Source organism: Chelon labrosus (assembly GCF_963514085.1).
Source record: "Chelon labrosus genome assembly, chromosome: 21".
Classification (NCBI taxonomy): Eukaryota; Metazoa; Chordata; class Actinopteri; order Mugiliformes; family Mugilidae; genus Chelon; species Chelon labrosus.
The window spans coordinates 468,262-481,561 of NC_140354.1; the positions used below are offsets into that span (position 1 = coordinate 468,262).

Below are 13,300 nucleotides of genomic sequence, written 5' to 3' on the forward strand. Positions count from 1 at the left end.
TGCACCTTGCACTTTACTTATTTTAACTTAAGTCTTTTAGTATTTTAGCTGATTATCCTAACTTATTTGAGTTTACCTGTTTTGCTAAGTCTGCTCAGATCTCAGATCAGAGAAACGCAATTTCATTCTGTCTAGATTACAGCTGAATGTATGTCAAAATGACAATAAAGCTTGATTTGATTTGCTGTTGCCTTGAACAAAACTCTCTTTCAAGCAGGCAGTGGTAATAAACCGCACGTTCAGAGTCTGCACAAATTGCACTCAGCAGAAAAAGATTGGCTCTGGGGAAGATTTTAGCAATAAGCCCAGTTTACCATGTGGACAATAAGGGGGTCCTTCATGGAGTGGCTTGTCTTCTCTATGTCTCCAATCCTCTCAGATCCTATGGAAATATTCAATTGAATTAGCTTAAATTAATGTCATAGCATTAACAATTAAATACAATTCATGACAAAAACTGTGCGCGAATGTTAAACTCAACTTGGTTCTCCCAGACAAAAGCCCAGATTGCAATGTGAGACGTCGTCATAGATGACTCAAAAGACTATGTGTAGACTCAGCCCATGGGGGCTGAACAAGCTACTGAGGATTCTTAAAGCTTCTTCAGAAAAAGATCATTATCAGACACTTAAGGCTCATCTTTTGAGCAACAGGTTGGCAGATTCTATAACTCATGGAAGGGAGGCTAGATCTTCTGGGACAGCATAAGCCCAGTTTTCTCTTCCAATATTTCTACAATGAATGCATTCTGATGTATGGTTTGCCTTGGCCAACACCACTGCCAATGACTGCTGTGCTCAGGCTGAAGGGGCTGATAAATATTTTCTGGCTGGTCAACAGCACTGTGTGGCCATGTTTCTCCTTGCCCAAAACCTTTTTATCCCCACATTGGAACACAATATATGAGTCTGTCAATAAATCACATCATGTGTACTATGATTAACAATGCCTTTTGTAAAAATAGTAAACTAATGCTAAGCGTTTGCTGTCGTGAATGCTAAAACAGCAACTACAAAGTGTTATGAAACTTCTGAAAGGACCATCTTAGAATTTCCTTTATTGATATGTTTTGTTCAGTGATTGTGCTATTCTGTGATAAACTACAGTTTATATTGGATCTCATTAAAAATAAAAGATACATGCTTTGTCTTATTAGATCAAAGATCTAATAGTTCAGGATAGGTAAACATGTGTGCAGAACTGTGTATTTGAACTCCAACTCTATCCTTTGTCTCCTCTGTTCATAAATTTAAGGATTAAAAAAAAAAAAGGTTTGCATTTGTATTCAGATTTACACAATTCAGAGAACATGTTGTAAAGTGTTGTTATTGTTATTGTTGTCTCGTGCAAGCATTTTTTTTTCTGTCTATATCCGCAAAGGCCAGCTAAATTATACAAATGTATAATTGAGATTTACTATATCAGACATGACATGAGGTGAACAGATTGAACAGATTAAATTATGGATTAGAAGTTCACAAAGATAGTTTAGCACTTTGGTGTGCTACTTCTTGTTTTTTCCATGTTATGTGACATAAGGATGTGTTAATGATACAATATCTGAAATTTCACATATCATTTAATGTGTAGTTTTTTTTTTCCATTGCTTTTGATTGACATATTTAAACTGTACCAAAATTAGGTACACAAAAAACGTCCTAATAAATTCTATGACATACCTGGAAAAAGGTTTTCCAAACCCATTCCAATGTTTGTGGAAAACATGAATTATTAACAATTTCATGTTATAATACCAGGCTAGGCTAAGAAAACAAACAAGCAGAAATGACACCAAGCAAACCAGGCCTTTTGGTTGGAATAAAAGAAAGTCAAGCACTCATAACAGAATTCAATCCAACTTCTCCGTCTGATGCTCCATAAGCTTCATCTGTGACATAGAAGCAACCAAAATGTTGGTGAGGGTTCAGTTGTTCACTTGTAGTATTGAAGTCCAACAACAGGGGGTAGCAGCGTATAGCCTGCTGAAAAATAAAAATAAAAGAGTCCCCCCAAATATGAAACAGATATGGCTGACAAAGCATAAAGTCAGTCATTTCATAAGACTAGCAGAAGAGCAGACATGGACAATTTAACTTTTTGACCACGCAAGACATGTATGTGGTTAATTCCTGCAGCAAAAAGTGCTATTTATGTACAAGATGGACCAGCAACTGCTGGTATAGGCCACACATATTTCTATTTTTTTCTTCCTGCATGGTTGGCATAATTGGCATAAAATTAAATTGATATATATATATATTAGGTTTTTTAAAGGGCACCAAAAGGCCTATGTCAACCATATAGTAGTTCTTTTTAATAAACTGTATAAAAAGAAAATCTTAATTTTTAAAAAAGATTTTTAAACAAAGGTTCTGTAAATGATCCATGTGATAAAATGCTGTTGGTGCTGAGACTCAGACAGTGCGAACATCAAAGTTCCAACTTTTTCTATTCTTTTAGCTGAAAATGCAATTTTAGTGTCAGAATGTTCAGAAGATACAGTATGTGGCTAAAAAAATGGTTCCAATTTGGTAAATACTGGAATTATTGGACCTTAAATAGAACATACTGATGTATACTAGAAGAACTAGAAACATGACAAAGAGAACAAATATACACTGATCAGGCATAACATTATGACCACTGACAGAAGAAGTAAATAACATTGACCATCTTGTGACAATCCAATGTTATGCTGGCAAACGTCTGGACCTGGCATTCATGTGGATGTTTCTACCCACCTAGACCAGACCAGACACCCCCACCCCATAGCAATGACGCTCTTTGATGGCAGCAGCGTCCAATAGGATGCAGCCTGACAGAGGCACACACACAAAAACGGTTTCGGAACAACTCAAAAAACATGAAAAACAGCACAAGGTGTTGACCTGGCCTCCAAATTGACTAGATCCCACTGGACACCAGCCCATGCCCATTCTCTGATGAGTCAGAACTATTTTGGAAGCACAAGGGAGACCTACACAATATTAAGAAGGTGGTTATAATTTTATGTCTTATAGGTGTATATTAATGTGTAATTTCTGAAAATACCTACTTTATTCAAGACAAACAACCTTTTTACAACATTTCCCACAGTGCAAATTTATGTTCCAACAACAACACATGGAAATTATATGTAAAACTGGCTAGGGAGAATATTGCATGCTACAATGGAAGACTCACTCTAACTATATAAACTCCAGTTCAGAATGTTGTGGTAGTGCACCATGCTTTTTGGAGGTGGCTGTGGCTCAGTAGATAGAGTGGGTTAGCCACGAACCAGAGGGTTAGCGGTTTGATCCCTGAAATGTGCCACATGCCGAAGTGTCCTTGAGCAAGACATTGAACCCCCAGTTGCTCCTAGTGCGTGGCACTGGTGTACCATTACATACCACTGTAAAACATCATGGGAAGAAGTAGAAGAACAGGAGGAAGCGACAGCATCGACTGAGTGTCACAAAATGATTGAATGCATGTTTCTGCATTACTGCAATGCTGGCCACTTGTCTCCTAAAGGGGCAGTATGATGTGGTATTTTTGCTTGACTGACTTAACTACTACCCAGTTTATTGAATGGGGAAATCCTCTTTATAACAGCACACTAATCAAAGAGTCTCATAATCACCAGCTAGGTAGTGACAAGAAGTATACTTCATATGTCGGTTATTATCGTGACACAACATGACAGAAAATGTAACTATTTCAGGAGCCAGGGAGTAAGCATATAGATTTAATAACATCAACATGGTCACATAAGTTCTGACACCTACATGTCTATATACAACATGATTATACACCAATCAGGCATAACATTATGACCTGCCGCTGCCACCTGCCTAATAATGCGTAGGTCTTCCTTGTGCCTCCAAAACACTTGTGACTCATCAGAGAATGGACATAGGCCTTCTGGTGTCCGTGGTGTCTGGTAACAGAATGTTGTTAGTGGGGGCCTTTGGGTCCTATGGGTTGAGGGGAGGGGCCTCTGTGGATCATCCCACAGATTCTTGATCAGTTTAGGATCTACGGAATTTGGAGGCCAGTTCAACACCTTGTACTGTTCTTCATGTTTTTTGAGTTGTTCCTAAGCTGTTTTTGTGTGTGTGTCTGTGTCAGGCTGCATCCTGCTGGGGATGGCTGCTGCCATCAAGGAGTGTCATTGCTATGGGGTGGGGGTGCCTGGTCTGGTCTAGGTGGATGGTACATGTCTAAGTAACATCCACACAAATGCCAGGTCCAAAAGTTTCCCAGCAGAACATTAACTTGTCACAAGTTGTTATTCACTTCTCTTGTCAGTGGTCATAATGTTATGAATGATAGGTGTATAATAACATTTGTGCAAGCAAAAGCATTGACTATATGACTATAGCATTGACACCCGACTCCATGTCTAACAAATCTGAAATTATCACTGATTTCCACAGTGACAGTACTTTTAACCTTTTGATACATTGAAAAAAAAAAAAAAAAGATTTTCCTACGCAGGAAGAATGTGGTTCTGTGACTTTTTCAGGGACAATTTGATATAAAACACTATGAGCCAGGACTCCAGACAACAACCTGTTCAACCAACTCCCACTGTCATCTGAATTAATTACATATATTCCCAAAGCTTGGTCACCATTGAGCCAGCAAAAAAAAAAATGGTAAGGTTTTTATTGTCAACAACTTTTTCAAAAATCATATCACAAAACAAATATAGTATAACAACAAATGTCTATAAGCTATATATTAAATATATTCTAAAATATAGAAAGATACAGGATGTGACTACGCATTATAGAACTTGCTCCCAAAAATATGTCTTTAACTTGCAAATCACAAAACTACCGGTTTAGACATTTTGCCGGAACTATTGCAGATTATATTACTTCCTTGAGAATAACTGACAAAAAATGGAAATTATTAATTTCACAGATTTTTAGATTGCCCTGTGCACATCAAGTTGCCCAGACAATTTGTTGGGTGTCAGGAGGATGTAATCTGTTCATGTGTCAAAATATAAAAAATGAAGAGTCAGCTACAACCTACTGATTGCATTTTCAAAAGCATCCGCTGAAAGCTTATATTTTGTGAAATATAGCTGTCATGTCCAAAATTAGTTGGGAAGCTAGATATCAGTTTCAGCAGGATGTGCTTGGCATAGCTGTGCAAAAACTAGAAGCAGACGATACATAAAGTCCAGTTATATCCAAAGTGGAACATGTTTCCCAACAGCTCTAAAGTTATCCCGAAGGAGCATCTTGCTGATACATTGGAAAAGAGAGTGCATGTACCACTCACTTCGTAAATTAGTTATTGTTTGACACTTGAAAATGGCAGAAAACAAGCCTCAACAATTATAATTAACAGATTTTGCTTCAGCTTGACGTAATGTAATGGTTTTGTGATACCAAGTTTCCGGCATTTTTAATCAAAATCCATTATATTTTACTACTCAGCGCTCAATATGAAAACAGGATATGAAGAGTTATAGAGTACAGTATGGATTAAGGCCCCTTGATAGAACACCAGAGAAAGACTTTCTGAGTTGACATCAGGTACATGAAATGCTTTTAATGTGCTCCCTCTTTGGTCTGCTTGTCCCTGATATGGATGTTAAATATTTCTATTGATAACCTTTGTTTCTGAAAAGCTCTGGTTTCTCTATTCATCTCTATTACAAACATATTTCAGTGTTCAAAGTGAGGCTGATTTAAGTCTTCTCTGGATTTACATTCACAGCATGGCGTGAATCTAATTCCATGTAAGAACATGTCAAATCAATCATTTAAAAACGCTAAACAAATGTGATTCAGATAAATATAGGCAGTCTAGACATTTAAACCAAATTAAACATTTTGCATCTATAAATGACAATCCTGACCTTTCCAAATTTAAGGATACAGCTATGCTGATTTGTCAAATGCCATTTCATTTTAGTTTTATAGTTTAAAGTGCAGGAGAAGTTTTTTTTTTTTTTTTTGATGGTCTATTTGGCTTGTGGAATTCAGTTTCCAGAGTAAATTTTGTTCCCATGAACATGCTTTCTGAAGAAGTTTGTGTGTATCAAAGTTATAGCAGCAGCAAAAACTCTCTTTTGGAATGTCTCTAATTCTTTCTGATTAGGGACTGATCAGAGTGGCTGCTATAAAAATCTTTGGTATCCACCGTTTGTATATTCAGCAGTATATATGTTTGTAAAATGACACATTTTCACACAGTATATATAATTTATGTTGGCATTAGACATACAAAACATCTAACATTTATGGGAAAAAACTCACATATCTTCCTAAAGCGTTCACTTCTTCCAAGTTGAAAAACAAACATAAAACAAATCAACATGGGACTCGGTATCTATTAAAAAAAACAGGTAGGTAAATGTTAGCCATTCAGTCTGCTTCATATGATCTGATGAAAATGGATCCTGCACCTGCATCTTAGCCTTTCCTCGAGGACCACAGTTGCACAGGTCAGTATTCCCAGAGGGCAGATGAATCGACATATGTGCCATCACCCATAAGCGTGCCTCCCTGGTCTCCACGAAGGTACTTGCCATTGGAGCCTTTGATGGCGATGCGTCCATGTTCCAGGAACTCAAGGAAAAAGTCCTCTGACTTTTCTCCATCTGAGCACACTAGGCCACTGCTAGAGACATACCAGAACTTTCCATTCACACCTGCAATAAGATATAATATAAACATATGATTAAATATTCTGTTTTTGTGTGTAAATACAGTAGTAGATATATGCTCTTTTAATATGTATGACATATACAGTCTGTATACATATGACCAAATATATACCATGTTGTACATATGCAAAACACTTACTTTTTATATTGTAGGCGCCGTCATTGAAGATCAGTGAGAAGATGTCATAGATGGATCGATTTGCATCAAGAGTATTGGAGCTCTTGTGGTGACACACAAAGCCATTCTCTCCATGAAGGATCAGCATGGGGCGATTGATAAGTTTCATCAGGAATAATTCATCATCACCTGCAATGAAGGATAATGTTGTTGTTTGTAATGTGTGTGGCTTGATAAAGTTGTACCTGTGCTGGGAATTTTAAACAGTCTAAAATCGCTTACCTACTGTATCGCTGACCGCTGAGAGCTGCCCATTTTTCTTTGTGCACACATACTTTCCATTACTTGCTTTGACTGCTACCCTCTGTCCTCGCCACTCAATGTCAAACATTGTGTTGATCTCTCTGGGGAAGAAAGACATGATGAACTGATGGAGAGGTCAGAGATGAATTAATGTAGATAGATAGATAGATAGATAGATAGATAGATAGATAGATAGACTTACGCCTCTCTGGCAGTGGACTGGATCTCTCCATGAGTTACTAAAGTCCAGTAAGATCCACCATTGGTCCTGAACATGGCCTTTTTGCTCTCCTTATCTATCTCCATCTGGAAGGTCTCCATGTCTGTCTCCACATCCTGGTTGGCTGAAATACTCACTCCTGGTAAGAAGAGAAGAAATTACATCACTGAGTCATCAATAGAATTTATGGATTATATTCCTGCATCTTCTTGAATCACACACCATCACACACTACCACTGCCAAAGAGACAATACCATTCAGTCATTCATCTTCTGTAACCGCTTGTCCTGTGAACAGTCGAGGGGGGCTAAAACCTATCCCAGCTGGAGACAATACCAATCCATCATAAATTATATCCCTTTCTGTTGCTGTGCCACATAATAGAGTGCGGTACGTTTTCTTCTTCTGTGCACTTCTGTCTCCTCATATAGACATCAGGTATTGTTTGGCATTATTATATCTAATTTGCAATTTTCTCTCACTATGCAAGAGCATAGTGCAAATAGACACATATTTGCCAGTTCATTAGGCATGCCAGTGAAAACAAATGCATTCTAACAGTCCTGCAGTAATTCTTAGCCCCAAGGCAGTTTACATGTAAATTGTTTTCAAAAAATCCACTTCTTAAGTATAAAACATTCACAATTTGAAATTTGTCAATGATGACAAAACATGTCATCACTGAGAACTTCTTCACACATCCTCTAGATCCCAGAGATTATACAGCTCATCACTTATCAAGCATATGGGACTGACTAAAAAAAAATAGATTTTCAGCAGACGATCATTTTAAATAATTAACCTGCCTTTAGCCTCTGCCTGCCATGGATGTCCTCGTGTTTTTTGTTTTTTTAACCTGTGCTGCTCTTAACCAAATTTCTGCTCATGTGATCTGTTTTGAATAAAAAAAAAAAAAGCAGTCATGTAAGTAAAGCTAAATCTAATACAAAAGACCATTCAAAATTAAGTTCATATTTTGCCCATCTTTTCCAGTCACTTCTCTAAACCTTGACTTGGATCCAGTCTAGACTTACATACTTAATTAACATGTAGAAACGGTTTTGTAGGGTATGTCAGGTGGTGGTTCATTTATACTTGTCCGTATTCACCGTGTCTGCTGTAGTTCAAATTAGATGCCACAGAAATATCCTTCAACCTTTCTCTTAATCCCGTTACAACCCTAATCCCCCACAGTCACCCTTCCACCCTTCCTGTTCATTCGCTTGCTGTAATTCCCTGTGTGGTGAAATGCAAATCTGCACCGCAGGGCCCACTAAGCAGCTTTCAGTGCCTTGTTCCTTAAACAATGTGGCCAAATACTACAGCAGAAAATAGAATTTGAAGTTGGAAATAAGATTGCTGACGTGCCCTCATTGTCACTCTAATGCAGAATTTCATTCATGCATAAGCACAATAGTGACTGCAGTCTAAAGTTAGTCTTAGTATTCCTTTTCCACAGATACTGCATATTATTGTAGTGGACTGTAGACCAAATGTTCACAGGTGTCTTATAATAATGTTTGTAAGAGTTTTTGTGTTGTAAATCTTACAAAGATGTAATAGAGTATAATCTGCTCCACTGTCCTCTGATACTGGCATGCTTTCACATGACAGAGCAGGTCACATCATGCCTGGTGAAACAAGAGAAACTAACGAAACTAACAAATGGCCTGGTTGTAGATGCTACCACAGTAGTGAACTATAGACTCACATAACTTGGAGAACTTCACTCAATGGGTGACGGTAAAACGTGAGCATGTATAAGGCTTAAATTCCATTGATGATAATTGACACCCCCATGGCACAGAGCTGTCCTGGAGTCATTTGCACCCTGCTTAAGCTTCAGTGAACACACAGTGGAAATGACAAAGCCCATTACCATGATTACCTCTACAGCATGGTTGTCAACCATTCTGGATACAACACAAAAACAAAAAATGGCAGCTTTGTGTTCTTAGCAGGTAAATATTGTTACTGTAATAAAATTGCAAAGATTTAGTTAAATGAACCATGCCCATCTCCAGTTAATTTGAATCCCTTGTGTGTGATATTTAAATTTACTTGACTCTGCAATGGTACTGCTTCACTTGTTGCACTGTATTTGTCAAAAAAAAAAAACACCTTTTACTCTGTTGTTATATGGTGTTGAGCTACTTTATTTTGGCCATAATCTTAACTATTGTTAGTACACAAACCTGAAACCCCCAGGGATACCTTTGAAAAATCCAACTGAATGATGAAATTAAGGATCTGAAATCAACCGTAGCAGGAAGATGTAATCTTCATTTTTAATATATAGTCCAGTGATTTTTCGCCTTATTTAAGAATCTTAACATATTCTCATCAAATCTCATGTGCTAACTGTGATAAAGTGCACAAAAACTTGAGACAGTAGCATAATGTTTGCATGTAGTTGTGGGGATATTTGTTGTCTGATTTATTCTTTGCCTTAGTGTGAAATCTGAGAGTAGCTTATGACATGCCAACCAATCTTTTGTCTTTTGGTTATAATTAAGACAATTGTCATTGCCCTACAAATGTGTTTGCAAACAATTACATCTCATTATTTACCCTCTATGAATTTCACTAATGAAAGCCATCAGCTTTTTGAATGCTTAATTCTGAACATCATTCTGTAAATGTGTCACTCTCATCCATCTTCTGTAGAAAACGACAAAATTTTGGTCAAACCCATGTTTGTTATGATTAAATAAAAAAAGATTTGTGTTTACATGAATGCATTATAAGCCAATTACCTTGCTTGACTGAGACAAATCTTTTGTTGGCGGCTTGAAAAACTACTTGAGGATGACTCTCCTCAAGATCAAATAGCTCATCTTTGCCAGGCTTGGAGCATCGGCCAGAACGCAGTGTTCCTGTGGGTCCCACTGGGGTCAGATACTTCCCATCACAGTCTTTAAAGGCCAGCTTGCCAGATTTCAGCTCCAGTGTGAAGCTAGTTGTGTTGGTGTTCTCCTTCACCAGCTTGCCATCATTGCTGAGAAAACGGCTGTCGCAGGTCTTCAAGCTGTATTTACCATCCAGATATACCAAGGTGACCAGAGAGTCCACGCCCCAGGGAATGTTGCTATCTACTGAGATCTCTCCATCGGAAGCAGACAAGTGGGCATAGCGCTTACGAGCCACACTGAGCAGGCTGGCCTGTGGGTGTAAAGCCAAGTGGATGGCCCAAAGCTCTTGTTCCCCTATGACTTGAGCAAAGCAGGACAGATAGTCGGCTGAGCCTCCAAAAAAACGCAGGTATGGCTCTGATTGCAGAGCCCAGCGACCATCAGGCTGGGGCACAATTATGAAACGGCATTCTGGGTCAGGTTTCTCCGCTGCACATGTGATCTTACCATCTTTGTCAGAGCCCAGATAGCGTCCCAGGTGGCTGCGGAGAAATACTACCTGGCCATCTTGCTCATCCTCCTCTAAAGTCCAAATCTGTTTCTTCTTCATGCTGATGCCTGAGGCATTCACCTTGTAGCCGAAGGCCTCAGCTGTCAGGTAGCGGTTCTCATAGTTGATGAGGCCAAATTGCAGCTTCAGAGCCCTGTTAATTCCGTTCGTGGGCATGCTTGACCAGGCCACAAGTTAAGATTGCGAGAGGAGAGATCTAGGACAAACAAGGCAAAGGGCAATAGAAAGCAGGCATAAGAGACTGAGCAGAAAAATAAAACGCTTGATTTCTCCTATCTTCTGCCTCTGAAGCCGTGAATTAGCTCTACTTATCTCCTTTGATGGATTGTTTAGTGGTCTTTCTTTCTCCTGTCACTTTCTCTCTCTCCCTAGAGGGCATCCACAGGAACTTGCTCCTGGTTGCCTAATGAGGTAGGATTAAATTCAGCAGGGCACAGCAACTCAATCCAACAAGCCGCTGACGTCACATACCAGTGCACCAACCACAAACCTCCCCTCCTCCCTCTCCTTCTCCAGTACATTGCCAGTACAGCTTGATTCTCTATCCTTCCATATTTCCCTTTTCTGCCATCTCCTCCCTTTACCCTCCATCCTTGCCTTGCCTTTCTTTCCTGCAACTGACACTGGCGCACTTATTTGTCAAACAAATTCCATTTCCATTCCAATTCACATTCCCATATTTAGGTTCATATACTATTAGCCACGCTATTGAGCCCTGGGATTATCCTGGCTTTATCTGTGGACAAGATACAGTCCAATTGGAAAATGATGAGTGAATAATGGTGCTCTGGCTTGCTCTGGGGGTTTCAAGCCGGGTTTTGTAAAGCATCTTGAGACAATTTGTATTGTTATTGACAAGTGAATTGAACTGAATTGCTTTTGGTTGAAGAGCCCTGCTGTTCTTCCTTCTCCTTTCAAAATGATTTTCATGAAGATTAATTCCATTTTTTCATGGGTCAGTTTTTATAAATAAAATCCCATTCTGTGAATAAGCATTTCACCTTGTTAAACACTTGATGTATAGATTAAAATTGCATATACAAATCAAGTATGGCTCACTGATTGAGATTCATAGTCTTAGCTCCCAAGTCAAGTATTATACCAGACATAGGTTCAGATGAGCTGTATAGAAATCATACGCTTGCTTCACCCTCTCTGTGATATTTAAATCTGTGAAGTGTGTGAGCTGAGCTAAGAGGAATTTGACTAGCACACATTTGAATAGACAGTCATTTGCCTTTCCTCTCCTTTCACCTTCTTTGATTCCCTACCTTATTTTTTCTAATCCTTCCAGACTCTCCTCTGTTATTCTGTCTGCCAGTCAATAATACAGGATACGACTCAGTGCTCCCTGACCTTTGTCACAGTGCTCGCTAAGATTCAACCTTTGTAAGAGCATTAACTCTTTCGCAGGTTATCTTGAATGCTGAGTGTAATGCCAAAGAGAACTGTGTTCCAAATTCAATTCAAACTAGTGTGATTCAAACTATAGAAACAAAATGCAAAACAAAATCCCTAGGGTATTGTTTCTGTTTCTACTTCTACTTCACAATTTGTAATAGCAAGTTCTCTCATCTGTTAGCCTTAAGAGAGATCAGCATTGCAAGCTCAGGCCTATGTAGGAGTTAACACACAAATGTTTATCTAAAGGACCAGTTAATCTAAGGACCAGTGGAAGAATTATTCAGATGCTTTACATCAGTTAAAGTGCAAGTACAGCATTATAATTGCAATTAAACACCTTGTATAAAAAGTAAAAAGATAATACTTAAGTTAAAAGACATTGATATTTATATATTAATATTCATGACACTGTTGGATTTTTAATACTTAAACTTGTACTTGTACTTAAAATTGTGCACACAGTCACATGTTACTGCTGAAGCTACTGGAGGTGAAAATAATTTGAACTTTATTTACATTTTACATATAGTTACAGAAGTTCATAAATCTGCTGGGGTGGGCATGATTAATGGGATTTTTCTTTATGAGATTGTGGACCACTTAAATATTTATTGAAAGATAAGATAAGATAATCCTTTATTTATCCCACAGTGGGGATAAATAATAACTGCTAATAAATAACAATCACTGTTAGATGAGCTGTTAACAACTCATTGACACCATGATCAGAAACTCCTTTATGTTGATCATCAGAATATAAAAAGATTTGAAAATGCTGGTTTAATTTTTAATAAGGCTGTACTTCAGTACAGCATTTCAGTTCATCTGATTTCAGTAGTTTCTTTCCACCATGGCTAATGTTGAGAATGGCCTGAACCTAAACTGCTTGTTGAGTACAAAAATATGCTGGAAAACTAAATTTGTTATACCATCGAAAGGGCAGCATGTCTTTAATTGTTGCTAAATTCTCTTTGATTAAATCCTATCACAGAGTTAGGACATGCAGAAGAAGGTATCACAAGTGCAACACTGAATGCTTTCCAGGAGAGACTATGTGAAAATGTATGCTATAAGTCCCATATTCATATATCTCATCTCCCTCTAAACAGCGGATGTAATAGTGGTTTCATGTGCAACCATGTCTGCAGTTTACAGGGT

At 38.2% G+C, this 13,300-nt stretch overlaps 1 protein-coding gene across 1 annotated transcript; it reads right to left on the reverse strand.

Moving 5' to 3' along the window:
- Window positions 1–6,452: 6,452 nt before the first annotated feature.
- fscn2a (fascin actin-bundling protein 2a, retinal) lies at window positions 6,453–10,999 on the reverse strand (the record flags this gene model as incomplete). The annotated part of the gene is made up of 5 exons (XM_084570823.1): window positions 10,072–10,999; window positions 7,297–7,453; window positions 7,074–7,195; window positions 6,813–6,980; window positions 6,453–6,658 (listed from the first exon to the last, which is right to left on the reverse strand). The coding sequence occupies exons 1-5, from the start codon at window positions 10,892–10,894 to the stop codon at window positions 6,453–6,455; spliced, it is 1,476 nt and encodes a 491-aa protein (XP_084426949.1). The 5' UTR covers window positions 10,895–10,999.
- Window positions 11,000–13,300: the final 2,301 nt, after the last annotated feature.